The sequence below is a fragment of the Hyperolius riggenbachi genome, chromosome 10, assembly GCF_040937935.1.
Source record: "Hyperolius riggenbachi isolate aHypRig1 chromosome 10, aHypRig1.pri, whole genome shotgun sequence".
Taxonomy (NCBI): Eukaryota; Metazoa; Chordata; class Amphibia; order Anura; family Hyperoliidae; genus Hyperolius; species Hyperolius riggenbachi.
In genome coordinates, this window is record NC_090655.1 from 122,327,570 (window position 1) to 122,340,864 (window position 13,295).

The window sequence follows — 13,295 nt, forward strand, 5'->3', positions numbered from 1 at the left end:
GATCTCAACAGCATGGCTATATGGGCAGACAGAAAGCAGATGAAATTAAATGTAGATAAATGTAAGGCCATGCACCTTGGACATGCACATGGTAATGCAACACAAGATAAATAGCTTACAGCTGGGAACAGACTTGGAAATATCGTTTGATAACAAGTTAAACCATATTCATTGTCAAGCAGGAGCGGCTAAAGCAAATTAAATTCTGGGATGCATAAAATAAAAAAAGTAATAAAAATTGCCATGTTTTTAGGAAGGGGTTCTTTACAGTAAAAGTTGTTAAGACGGGGAATACTTTACCACAGGAAGTAGTTATGACAAATGTTATATCTGCATTCAGGGCTCGTTCACACTATGGGAGTTTTTGCCATTTTTTCCAGTGCAGGCGATTTTCAAAATCGCCCACAAAACGCTTGTGCAATGAATCTCTATGAAAAGGTTCATATCAGCACGTTGCGTCCGCATTGTGATCTGCAAAGCAGTGCCTGTACCATTTTTGGGGCGTTTTTTGCTATAGTGGAAGGAATAGGAAGAGTGCTAAACGCTCACAAAACCGATTTAATGTGGCGATTGTGTTTTTTTTTTAGAATACATTGTATTTATTTTCCGGGTCAAAAAGTTCACTTCCTGACTTGCGCCAGGGAGTGAATGACAAAACCACTCTGGAAAAGCGCTTTTAACAAAAACGCAGCGTGCAGTGGAGCGCCGGAAGGGAAAATAAAACTTTTTACCTGACTGCCACTTGAAGTGGGGAAGAATTTTTTTCAACCTTTAGGGCTGGAACCCACAAGAGCGTTTTTTTGAGCATTTTGGCAGCGCTGCGATACGCTAGCGTTTTGCCAAAACGCTCAGCTGATGTTAATGGATGGGGCAACTTCCACAGGAGCGTTTGCGTTTCCCAGAAACGCAAACGCAGGACCTGCAGCATTTTGGGAGCGTTAGCGCTTCAATGTAAAGTATTGAAACGCTAGCAGAAACGCCCAGCAAAACCTAAACTGAGCGGTTTTGCTAGCGTTTTGCGGTTCAGCACACTGTAACAAAATTAAAAATAATTCACAGGACCAATCAGGATAAAAACGCGAAACGCAAAACGGTACTAAACCGCTGAGGAAAAAAATACACTGTTGCAAAACGCGACCGAAAACTCGCATGAATCCGCTTGCAAACCGCTCATGCAAAACGCTAGCGGTTGCGTTTTGCGTTTGCGGATTTCAGTGGGTTCCAGGCCTAAAGGTTAATTGGCCTAAACCTTGTAAGGTTTTTGTTTTGGTTTTTTGCCTTCCCCGGGATCATCTGGGATAGGTGAGGGTGCAGGAGAGAAAAGGTACCTAATGTTTAATCATTTAATTAATTATTCTGATTGGACTTGGATGGATGCCTAATGCTTCATACACACTTGAGATAAAAGTCTTTGAAAAATGCAAGGTCACAGACCAATTTTACCCCCTTCCATGTAGTAGGAGAGCCATACTCTACACAGTCTATTCTATGGAGCTGAACTCCCCATCAGATAAAATCTTTGTAAGATGCTACACACAAAGATGCTGTACACATTCAAAAGATCAGTATCTGCAAAAGATCTGTTCCTGCAAAAGATCCATTTCTGCAAAATGCATTCATAGTCTATGAGATCTGCAGATCCTCATACACACCTGGTTTAACAGACAATCATCTGCAGATCAGATCCACCAGGATGGATTTTCAGATCTGCAGATGATTGCCAGATATGCAGATGAAGTCTGTTAAACAAGGTGTGTATGAGGATCTGCAGATACGGGCATCTTTGTGTGCAGCATCTTGTTACACACAGATTTTATCTGATGGGGAGTGCAGCTCCATAGAATAGACTGTGTAGAGTATGGCTCTCATACTATATGGAAGGGGGTAAAATTGGTCTGTGATCTTGCATTTTCCACAGACTTTTATCTCAAGTGTGTATGAAGCATTATTCAACTAAGCTAACTATGCAACTATATATAAGGGTCTTTTACAATTGATGTGATGTGCAAATGTAAGTTGACATAAATAGAAAAAGAAATGAAACAAGACTTTCAGTATCAGTTTTGTTATGCAAGGCAGTGCTTTTATGTACTACACAATACCATACTTCAATCACAGCAGAAAAAAATGTAACTGATGTAATTCAATTATGTATATAGTGAGTTTATTATGCTGGATGTGGATTGCAAAGCCTGAGGTTAGTCAGGATGTCTATAGGTCTGTCTCATCTATGCCTCAAGAGAACAATGCCTGTGGAAGCTCTTAATGTGCTCTGGTGTGGTAACAATCTTCTGATGAAGAGAAGTTCAGACAAGCTTTGAAAAGGATGTGTATTGGTGTGGTGTGTAGCTGGAGCTTGTGACCTGTGTCTGGCATAGAGATTTAACTTGGTCTGCACAGGCCTGCGGGGAGAGAAGCACAAAAAGAGCAGCACTGTAGAACACAAACCACTGGTCCCAAAATACCACTATTTAGCTTTCTGAGCCAAAACTGCTTCAAGCAACTTTATAAACAATCTGACTGCAGACGCAACCAAAAATACCAGCATTCCTAAATTCTGTAATTCACTGAAATCTTGAGTGAAGAAACAACTCGGCAAAGTAAAACAACTCTTCACTGAGCACGTTATATGCCAATTAAAATAAAACAAAAACAAAAAAAACACACACAATATGAACTTTACCAGTTTATTTGAAGTTTATTTAAAATGAAAGTTACATTTAGGCCTCTTTCACACCAAGACGTTGTGTTTTAGGGTCCGTTAAGGTCACATAACTACGTGCCCCTAACGCAACGCATGGTGGTGTTGAAGTTGGACATCAGATTGAGCTGCGTTATGAGGCTCTTGGTGCTATCCTGGGAAGTCCGGATCTTGTCAATGATTCGAATCGGATCATTGAAAAGATCCAGATCTTTGAACCAAATCTTTGAATCATTTTACTAGGGAAGCAGGGGTGCAGTAGAGTGAGAATGAGGGCACATTGAGGGTGCTAACGGGGCAGGGAGAGATGCAGCAGGAAGATTGTGCTTGTGCACAGAAGCTGCAGTTCCTTTTTCTTCCAGACATCCACTGTGAACCGAATCCTTCATTGTGAGGATCCAGATGATTCGACTCACAAAAAAGATCCGGATCAAAGATCCGAATTGTTCATGATCTGGACAACACTACAGTGCAGTGAATATTAATTAGCCATGTGGCTAGGAACAATAGCGGACTCTCCCCTTACTGAGCATGTGCAAACAGTCAAACGCAGCTAAAACCACCTATAACGCACAGCATGCTGCACTTTCTTTGAACGACGTGGGCACTGAACAGCCCATTGATTTTTCATTACTGTGAGTTGGGCTGCGTTACAGGCTGCTCTAACGTGCACCTGTAACGTCCCACTGTGAAAGCAGCCTCAATGTGGTTTATATTTGCAAGAACAGACTATGGTGTATATATGTATGCCACTTTCAGAAAAGCAGAATATAGAGGCATGATATAGCCAATTTCAGGGCCCTTTATGGGTAGTGTTAGGCAAAGGTAGGAGGGGATGGTGTTAGGCATAGGAGGGGGTTATGTGACAGATCAAGTCATTTGGTGCAGGGGGATCAGACTGCTCGTGTGAATTATCAGTAATTGGGCGCCCAAACAGTTAGCTGGGCTACAAATAGCGGTGGATACTGCGGTTAGTGTTATGAATTATGAGGGGAAGGTTAGTTTTAGGCACTTGAGGGAGGGGGGGGGGGTTAGTGTTAGGCATTAGGTGGGAGGTTAGTTTTATGCACTGGGGGAGGGTTCAAGTGAGAATAGGTGCTGGGTAAGTGTATAGTAAAATATTGGTAATGTAAATTGCTGATAATTTTTTTAACTAGCGGCTTCACTAGTGCCCAAGTCATGTGATGGCGCCACTGCACATGCTCTAATGTGAGGGTTAGGTTATGATAAGCGATAGTAGAATATCAATACTGTTACCAGTATTCATTTATCAGATACATCTGTGTACCAAAATTTCCAAGCGCTGTCATTACATTTAGAGAGAAAAGGGACAATAGAAAAACTGCCCAATCATTGGTGTTCCTCCTACAGATAAGTACAGGAGCGTGCTATCTGCCACCTGCTGTCCTCCACCAATAAACCCAAGAGCATAGCCACGCCTAGTGTTTATATTCACACCTCAGTCTGCCAGAGACTTCCCTGATGGAGGGAATCACACTTGCAGCATGCACAGCATTTTCACGCACACATTCGCCTTCATTACATAGTGCGCAGTTTGGCACAATAGCCCATGATTGTAAATGAGAAACATATGTAGAAAAATGCTACATGTTGTATTTGTTTTACCTACATGCAGAAAGTGTATATGAACTAGCCTATGTGTTAACACTGGCTGTCAACTTAAAGGACCTCTGTCGCAAAAATCTTAAATTTAAATGCATGTAAACCATATTCAAACAACAAGTACATTTCTTCCAGAGTAAAATGAGCCATAAATTACTTTTCTCCTATGTTGCTGTCACTTACAGTAAGTAGTATTATTATTTAGTATTTATATAGCGCTGATAGATATATAGATAGATATATAGAGATAGATATATAGATATAGATATAGATATAGTCTTTTCACCAACTGTCCCTCAAAGGAGCTCACAATCTAATTCCTACTATTGTCATATGTCTATGTATGTATTATGTAGTGTAAGTACTGTAGTCTAGGGCCAATTTTAGGGGGGAGCCAATTAACTTATCTGTATGTTTTTGGGATGTGGGAGGAAACCGGAGTGCCCGGAGGAAACCCACGCAGACACGGGGAGAACATACAAACTCCTTGCAGATAGTGCCCTGGCTGGGACTCGAACCGGGGACCCAGCGCTGCAAGGCTAGAGCGCTAACCACTACGCCACCATGCTGCCCAAGTAGTAGGGGGGGGGGGGGGGGTTCTCAGGGTTTCTTTATTTTTAAAAGCACTTAGTGAATGGCAGTTGCTTCGTCCAACTGCCCAAAAAAAAAAAGTGTGCAGCCAGCAAGCAGGGAGGCTGGCCAGCATCTTTGTATAAATATTTTTCAGGGAATGTCTTTATAAAGAATAAAGGCCATGCTGAGAATCCCCTATGGAGAGATGGACTACTCGAAAAACCCGTCTGTAATGTCAGATTTCTAATACTTACTTTTCTCCTATGTTGCTATCACTTATAGTAATTTATGGCTCATTTAACTCTGGAAGAAATAAACTTATTTGTAGGCGGTTTAAATTTTAAGATTTTTGCAACAGTTCCTTTTTAAGGCCACGTTCACAGTGGCTGTTGCTTTCCCTGTGACAGCAGGAACGCAACGGATCGAGACAGCAGTGCCACATGTTAAGCTTGCATTGCGTCGGGTACAGTAAATCATACAGTCAATGAAAAGTATTGTTCACTATTACAGTTCATGCACATTTAGTGATTTTTAGTAAAGCGCTTTTCTAAGCACTTTTGCAGAGCAATTTGTTTTTTTACTTCCTGACGTCAGACAGGAAGTGAACTCTTTGACCCGTAAAAAGAATACAATTTATTCTAAAAAGCGCTCGGGAAATCGCTATACAAAGCACTTTTTTAAACGCTTTGCAATTTCCCTATACCTTCCATTGTAGGCAAATTGCCCCAAAAATAGTACAGGCAGCGCTTTGGTGAGCAGATCACAATCGAACCACCCATATGTGAATACTCTCATAGAGATTCATTGCACAAGCGCTTCTAGGGAGATTTTGAAAATCGCCTGCACTTAAAAACCCTGTAAGCGCCCTAGGTGTGAACAAGCCCGAAGAGAGCTGGAACTGGGGTCTGCATGGACTGATAATCAGCTGGTTTACAGATTGGAAGTAGGGATGGTCAATGAGATGCTAATAAGTTTAGTAATAAGTTGAGGACTTCGATTTTACAATGATTTTATACAATTATGTGCAATTTGGAGAAATAGATCAAATGCATGTATTGCAAACACGCCTTTGTGATTAATTGCAAGTGATTGAAGAAAAATCATAAACCGAGTGACATCGCATGGGGTAAATGGGGCATCGATGGCTGCCATACACAGGCACCACCACAGAACACTCTCAGCTGCGGGAGTGTGACGGGGATCGGGTGTGGGCAGACTGCGCCTGCACCGACTGGCGAAGGTAATGGAGCTTCTACAGGAGGATCCAATAAGCTTTGGACGGCTGCAAGGGAGCGACCTGGGGCTGGAGGAAACCCCAGGTACATATATTACTTTTATATCCTGACGGCTGTAGCCGCAATTGATCCTGTGGTCTTTGGAATTGATCAGGCTTTCAAAGACTGGCGGTTCTGTACTGTGCATGCACGAGTGCGCCAGAGAGGGCACCGGAGCATGCACAGTATGGAGCGGCCCGTATTCGAAAGCTCAAGCACTTCTGAAGGCTGCCGAAGTCTCCTGAACCTGGAAGAGAGCAGCCATGACCCTTCTGGTTGTGGTCTGCTAACAGGGCACCTGCGAGGGAAAGTGGCCACCGGGAGGAGAACAGAAATTCTCTTTAGGACCCAGAGCCTTCCTTCTCCTTAAGTATCTGTTTTTATATTTAATATTGGCTTCAGACTCTCTTTAAATAAGCTTTATTATATTCACCAGGTGTCTGGATTTCCTGCTTCTGTCAGTAGCTCCACCCCCTAAAGGAAGAGGTCACAGGCATTTATCTGATTGGTCCTAGGGAAGCACCTATGACCTCCTCCTTTAGAAGGTGGGGATATGGACTGAAGGCAGACATCCGACACCCGATAAGTTTAACATTTAATAAAGTTTATTTAAAAAGAAAAAAAAAGTGAATCGCAAATTGGAAGCGCTGTACAGGTTACTGTACACCATTTCTAAGCTATGGGGAATCGCGAACGCAATAGTAAATCACTGCAAACAGTGTTGCAGAGATTCCTAGTGGGTTCCAGGTCTAAGGGCTATTTTCCACAAGTGGCATTTTCTGATTTGATTCCGCTTGCAAAATTCTGGGTACTTTTTTTTTTTATTACATTACCATAAATGCAAGGTTTTTGCTGTGTGCTTTTTCCCAAACGCAATTGCCATCTTGCTGCATTTTTTTTGCGCACTTGAGCTTCTATACAAAGTATAGGCGTGCAGGAAAATTGCACAGCAATCATGCGGCTATGCAAATCTGGCAATTCAAAATATTTTAACAACCCTCACCACCTCTCCCCCCCTCCCCTTTCTTCTGTGGGAAATCATAAACACATTGCAGTTGCACCGTACTGCTGACGGATAGCAGAAGAATCACAGTAGTAGAAATAGTAAGAAAGATTTAGCTTCTTTGTGGAAAAGGGCCCTAAAGCTCTGGGGCGGCATATTGCACACTCTGGCTGGTTTCACAGTGGGACGTTAAAGTCCCATGTTACAGCAGCCAGTAACGCAGCCTGACTCACAGCACTGTAAAATCAATGTGCTGTTCACAGTGCACACGTTGCATCAGGGTATAACGCTGCACGTTAAATGAAAGTGCAGCATGCTGTACGTTATACCCCTATAGAGCTGCGTTAGATTGTTTGCACATGCTCAGTGACTAGCCACATGGCTAATTAATATTCACTGCACTGTGGTGACTCGTGGTGGGACTGTAGTGTTGTCTGGATCATGAACGAATCGTTCATTTCATCCGGATCTTTTTTTGTGAGTCGAATCATCCGGATCACCACAATGAAAGATTCAGTTCACAGTGAGGGCCTGTTTCCACTACACGCAGATTCTGCATGCAGAAAACTGACTCTAATGAATGCCGATGGGAAATCTGCATCAGAAAAATCACGTTCAGTGGAAACAGGCCCATAGACATTCATTGGAGTCAGTTTTCTGCATGCAGAATCTGCGTGTAGTGGAAACAGGCCCTCAATGTCTGTCTGGAAGAAACAGGAACATACAGAATGTACAGTGCAGGGAAAGTCCTGTCCTGCAATCATTTCACCCAGTCTGCTTCCCTATTCGAATGATCCGATTCGAATGATCCGAATCCTTAAAAAGATCCGGACTTCCCATCACTATCCTGGAGTTGCTGCTTTGAGAGCCACATAACGCGGCTCAATCTGACGTCCAACTTCAACACCACCATGCATTGCGTTAGGGGCACGTTATGCGACCTTAACGTCCTCTAAAACGCAACGTCTTGGTGTGAAAGTAGCCTTAGTGGTTGCAGCTCTCAAGCGCTGCAAGTCCTGACAGGAGAAAAATACTATCAAATGTTAGCATTATTATCTTTAGATATAATGGGCTCTATTCACAAAGCATTACCACATTCAGTAATGCTGAAAACAGCTTTTTGCCGATCACCTTCAGATCGGCAAAACAGATTTTACTGATCACCTTCCCAAGTTACAATTCACTAAACCTATCTATCAGAAAATCACAGTTCCCAACTAGTGAGGTAAATTACTGACTTGTGCGGTAATTACCTCGGGAAATGTCAATTCACAAAGATTTCCGCACGTCATTTACCGGCCAAAGGCGTTTTTTTTTTTTCTCCAGCTCACAGCAGCCGATAACTGGCACTCCCCATGCTGTCTCTGTGCAGTAGATTTCACAGACAACCTGTTGGGAGAGCCAGGCAGCCAACAGGGAGAGCCATGCAGCCTGCTTCTCACTGTGATTGGATGTGACAGGGATGCTGGTGGGTCTTTCATTTTATCAAATCAGAGGAAGCTGACAATTCTGCGGGCATCCCTGCATCCCTTTAGATGTGCATATTTGTATTGTAGCATACAGAACAGCTCCCCCGGTGGCTGCTGCACATCTAAAGGAATGACAGGCTGCATCGGACAGACAACCTCTGAGTTACACACACAGCTCCCTGCCTGCCTGCTGCCCCGCTACACTTACCGAGCAGAGATCAGTGAATTGAGGCATGTTTGTTGTTTCACTTTGCCAATGTATTGCAATGGTGGTGAACCCAGTAGTGCAGTGATCTGTGAAGTTGGCTCTCCGGCTGTTAACCTCCTGAGCGATAATCCCGAGCTGAGCTCGGGGTATATCGCGCAGGAGGATTTCTCAGGCCCTGGTGGGCCGATTTGCATAATTTTTTTTTGTTACACGCAGCTAGCACTTTGCTAGCTGCGTGTAACTTCCGATCACCGCCGCTCGCCGCCAATCCGCCGCCGCTTGCTGTGCAGTCCCCCCCCTCCCCGACCCCTTGCGCAGCCTGGCCAATCAGTGCCAGGCAGCGCTGAGGGGTGGATCTGGACTCCCTCCGACGTCAATGACGTCGGTGACGTCATCCCGCTCCGTCGCCATGGCGACCGGGGAAGCCCAGCAGGAAATCCCGTTCTGAACGGGATTTCCTGCTTGCTCTGATCGCCGAAGGCGATCGGAGTGGGTGGGGGGGATGCCGCTGCGCTGCGGCTATCATGTAGCGAGCCCTGGGCTCACTACATGATTTAAAAAATAAAAAAAATTTAAAAAAATAGTGCTGCGCCACCTCCTGGGCGATATAATTGTATCGCCCAGAGGGTTAAGGAACTGCAAGTCCCACAATGCATTGTGGAAGTCTGACAGTTACAGTCATGATTCATAAAGGCAAATGAATTGTGGGACTTGTAGTTCCTTAACAGCTGGAGAGCCAAGTTTGCAGATCACTGCACTACTGCGATTGTGTTTAGGGTTAATCGCAGGACATGCTGCATTTTGGGAGCTTTTGCACTCAATACAATTTATAGTAGAGCTACAAAATTGTTTTTCAAAGTGATTTTGCAGCGATTTGTGGGCTGAGTATTTTGATTTTTAAAATAAAGATTGTAAGTGTCCTGATGTCCTGTTTCAGCTTGTAGCTCCGCTCCCTAGCAGGGCTGGTGCACACCGGAGCGGTTCTGGAGAGTTTTTAAAACCCTTCCAGGGGGAAAACCGCTTGGCTAATGACAGTGAATGGGATGGTGCACACCAGAGCGGCTCGTTTTTTCCTCAAAAGCAAACTCAGAGACTGCGGCATTTTTTAGATTTCTGAGGAGTTTCTGCCTCAATGTTAAAGTATAGAAAAGTGGAAAACCGTTCTGAAAACCGCTAGATCAGAGCGGTTTTCCAGGTGTTTTTGTTACACAAGCTGTTTAGTAACAGCTTTACTGTAACAATATTTGTAATCGGCTACACAAAAACGCGAGGCATGTTTAGAAACCGTCTCTTAACATGCCTAGAATCGCTCTGAAATCTGCTTCAGATCTGCTAGAGGTTTTTGGTGTGCACTGGGCCGCAGAAGAAGTCACAGGTACTTCTCTGATTGGTGCTAGAGAGCTCTTCCCCTGGGGGGGGGGGGTCTACAGGCAAAAGCCAGATATCAGGACACCTGAAGTGTAATAAAGTTTATGTAATATTGCAGTCGGTCTAGAAATCACTGTATACAGTGCTTGCACAATTCCTACTGGGTCCCTGACCTTCATCAAACTTATATGAGCATTTCAAATAGGCGCTATTGGCACATTGATCAGAACCTGATTGGCAGTGATAAAAAAAAATAAAAAATAATAATAATAATAATATGCATTGTAACACACTCCTACTGTGTTTTATTTCTATTTAGGAGTTTTATTTATGCAGATTTTAATATAACTGATCGGTCAACAGTATTCTGCATTACACACACTTATTTAATTCACATGCAAAATTGCACATAATGTAAGTCTATCGACCGCACAAAAAAAATTGCACTAGTGTGCAATCCCCAAAGCATTTGTGTGTGCGGAAAAACAAAACCGCACAGCAATTTCCTTCTTACTGAATACTGTATGCAAATCGCATGCAATGCTTTCCTATGGAAAAATTTTAAAAAAGCATAGTTTTGATAGTTTTTTTTTAAAAGAATAGATCAGATTTTTCTTCTTGTTGAAAAGGCAAATAGGGGGGAAAAAAAAAAAAAAATTCCACAACCGCAAACAAAAACACAGAAATGCACGTGAGGGTCCTTTTAGGGCCCGTTTCCACTATCGCGATTCGCATAGCCAATACAAGTGGATGGGCCTGTTTCCACTTGTCCAGATTACTGAGCGTTTTTGTGTGCGGGGAAAATTTGCACGGTAGAGCCGTCAGAATTCGCTCTCCGCACACCGCTATGCGAATCGCACGCAATGCATACAATAGGGAAATCGTGTGCGTATTTGGCATGCGTATTTTCCCACGATTTCGCATATAAACTAATGTAAATTAACACAGGCAGTGACATGGTTAAAGTCGCATATATCCTAACCTATGCGAAATCGCATGCGATGTCGTCCGTGGTTAATTACCGGTGATTCCGCACTGCAATAGTGGAAACGGGCCCTTACACTTACCGCATCATGATGCACTGCGGTACTCTCCCCACCAAAGCTTGTTGCAGTGGTCATTTTGGTCAAAGAGATAGGGCACGCTGCTTGTAGTGTGATGCAATGAATGGAAGTGCCCTGGGTGGCACAGAAGATGCAGTGCATTACCCTGCAACTCCCAAAAGTGCACCAGAAGTCGCGTGTTAATTTTTTAACCTTCAATTACACCATAGCTAGAATACGCGGTCCAACTTTTGGGCTGTGGTGCGATTGTTCCAAATTGCACTGCTACAGCAGCGCATAAGTGTACATGTACCCTTTAAATGCATGTTTTTCTGCACAAACAAGTGTGATCCCAGCCTGATACATGAAAAACGTGAAGGTATTTCATAAGAAGTTAGACTAGCTGATCTTACCTTTAGCAGCCAGACTTCTAATAATATCAGCTTGAGGAGCAGACGGAGTCCTTTGTAGAGCGTCTGGTCTCATCTCTATGCTTTGCCTTGTCTCTGAGTGACGGAAGATTTGGTAGAGACTCATCATAAAGTTGGGTGATTGATGGGAGAGCACATTTTTGCTCATTTCACTCTCACTCCTATTGGCATTTTCTTGTAATCCAGTTGGCTTGTGGCTCATAAAGCTAGCTGTCTCAGGTACAAGCAGCAAGACCAAACCACAAAAGACAGGGCCAGCCATGGGTAACCTTTGTGTGTTCCAAACTTCACTGACAACATCCAATGTCAGAAAGCTTTTATTGGTTTGCTCTGAATAGCTAATGCATATTCACAAGTCTCTTAACTGGTCATTCAGTCTAAGCCTATTGGAAGCTGGGAGTAACACCTTCCTCCAGACCATTCAGCTCTGTTTGTTAACGTGGATTAGAAGAGATAATATAACTGATGTGTCCTGATATGCTCCATATTTGTTATCCAAAAGTTATAGAAAGAATCACATACACTAATGCTTTAAATTAAGATTTGATTTTAAGATATAATTTACAAATCCTAGAAATCAGAAGCAATTAGTCCACGTTGCAAATATTAGTTCTGCATATTCATAGATTTTGGAGTCTCCTCTTCTCCCACCGCCAAAGCGTAATTCTCTAAAACTGGCCTTACACTTAAAGTAGACCTGAAGATTTAAAAAAAAAAAAAAAAAGGTTTCACATACCTGGAACCTCTGCCAGCCCCCCGCAGCCGCCCTCTGCCCATGACGTTAGCAATCGATCCTCCAGTCCCCCGTCGTGGCTCTGTTTCTTCATCTCTGACTTACAAGTCAACGGCCACTGCACCTGCACAGCCCTGGCTGCGCACATCCTCACTCCCGCTCACAACGCCGGGAGCGTCCTGTGCAGGCGCAGTATGAGAAGGTCTCTACAAGGACACGCACGGCCAGGGCTGCGCAGGCGCAGTGGATGGCAACTGCAGAAAGTAAAAGTGAGCCACGGCGGGGGACTGGAGGAGTGTATGGTAACGGTGTGGGCAGGGGGTTGGCAGAAGCCCCAGGTAAGTGAAAGTCTTTTTTTTTCAATCTTTAGGTTTCCTTTAAAGGGGTTCTGTGGGGTGTAAAAAATAAACCAAAAACAGACACTCTGGGCTAGTGTACACCAAGAGCAGTTTTGAGTGTTTTTTAAAACGCTTGGGGGTAGAAAAACATTAGTCAATGGGCTGGTGCACACCAGAGCGTCTCTTCCCTATCCCCTCCCCCCCCCCCCCCCCCCCCAACGCAAACTCGGGTCCTGCAGCATTTTTGAGACTTCTAAGGTGTTTCTGTCTCAATGTAAAGTATAGGAAAGTGGAAAACTGCTCTGAAAAAATGCTAGATCAGAGCAGTTTTCCAAGCATTTTTGCTACAGAAGCTGTTCAGTTACAGCTTTACTGTAACAAAATATAAAATCTGCTACACAAAAACGCTCCAAAAAACGCTAGGCATAATTAGAAAATCTCTCTAAACAATCGCTCTGAAAAACAGCTTTAAAAACCGCTAGCGTTTGCAATCCGCTAGCGGTTTTTGGTGTGCACTGGCCCTTACCTGGG

The 13,295-nt window shown here is 43.6% G+C and overlaps 1 protein-coding gene across 1 annotated transcript in view; it reads right to left on the minus strand.

The window, feature by feature from the left end:
• Positions 1-11,895, minus strand: part of LOC137536726 (nodal homolog 4-A-like) — a 32,476-nt gene extending 20,581 nt beyond the window's left edge. The window contains exon 1 of the mRNA XM_068258948.1: positions 11,676-11,895. Within this exon, the coding sequence (XP_068115049.1) occupies positions 11,676-11,895 (220 nt within the window). The remainder of the gene's footprint in view (positions 1-11,675) is intronic.
• Positions 11,896-13,295: the final 1,400 nt, after the last annotated feature.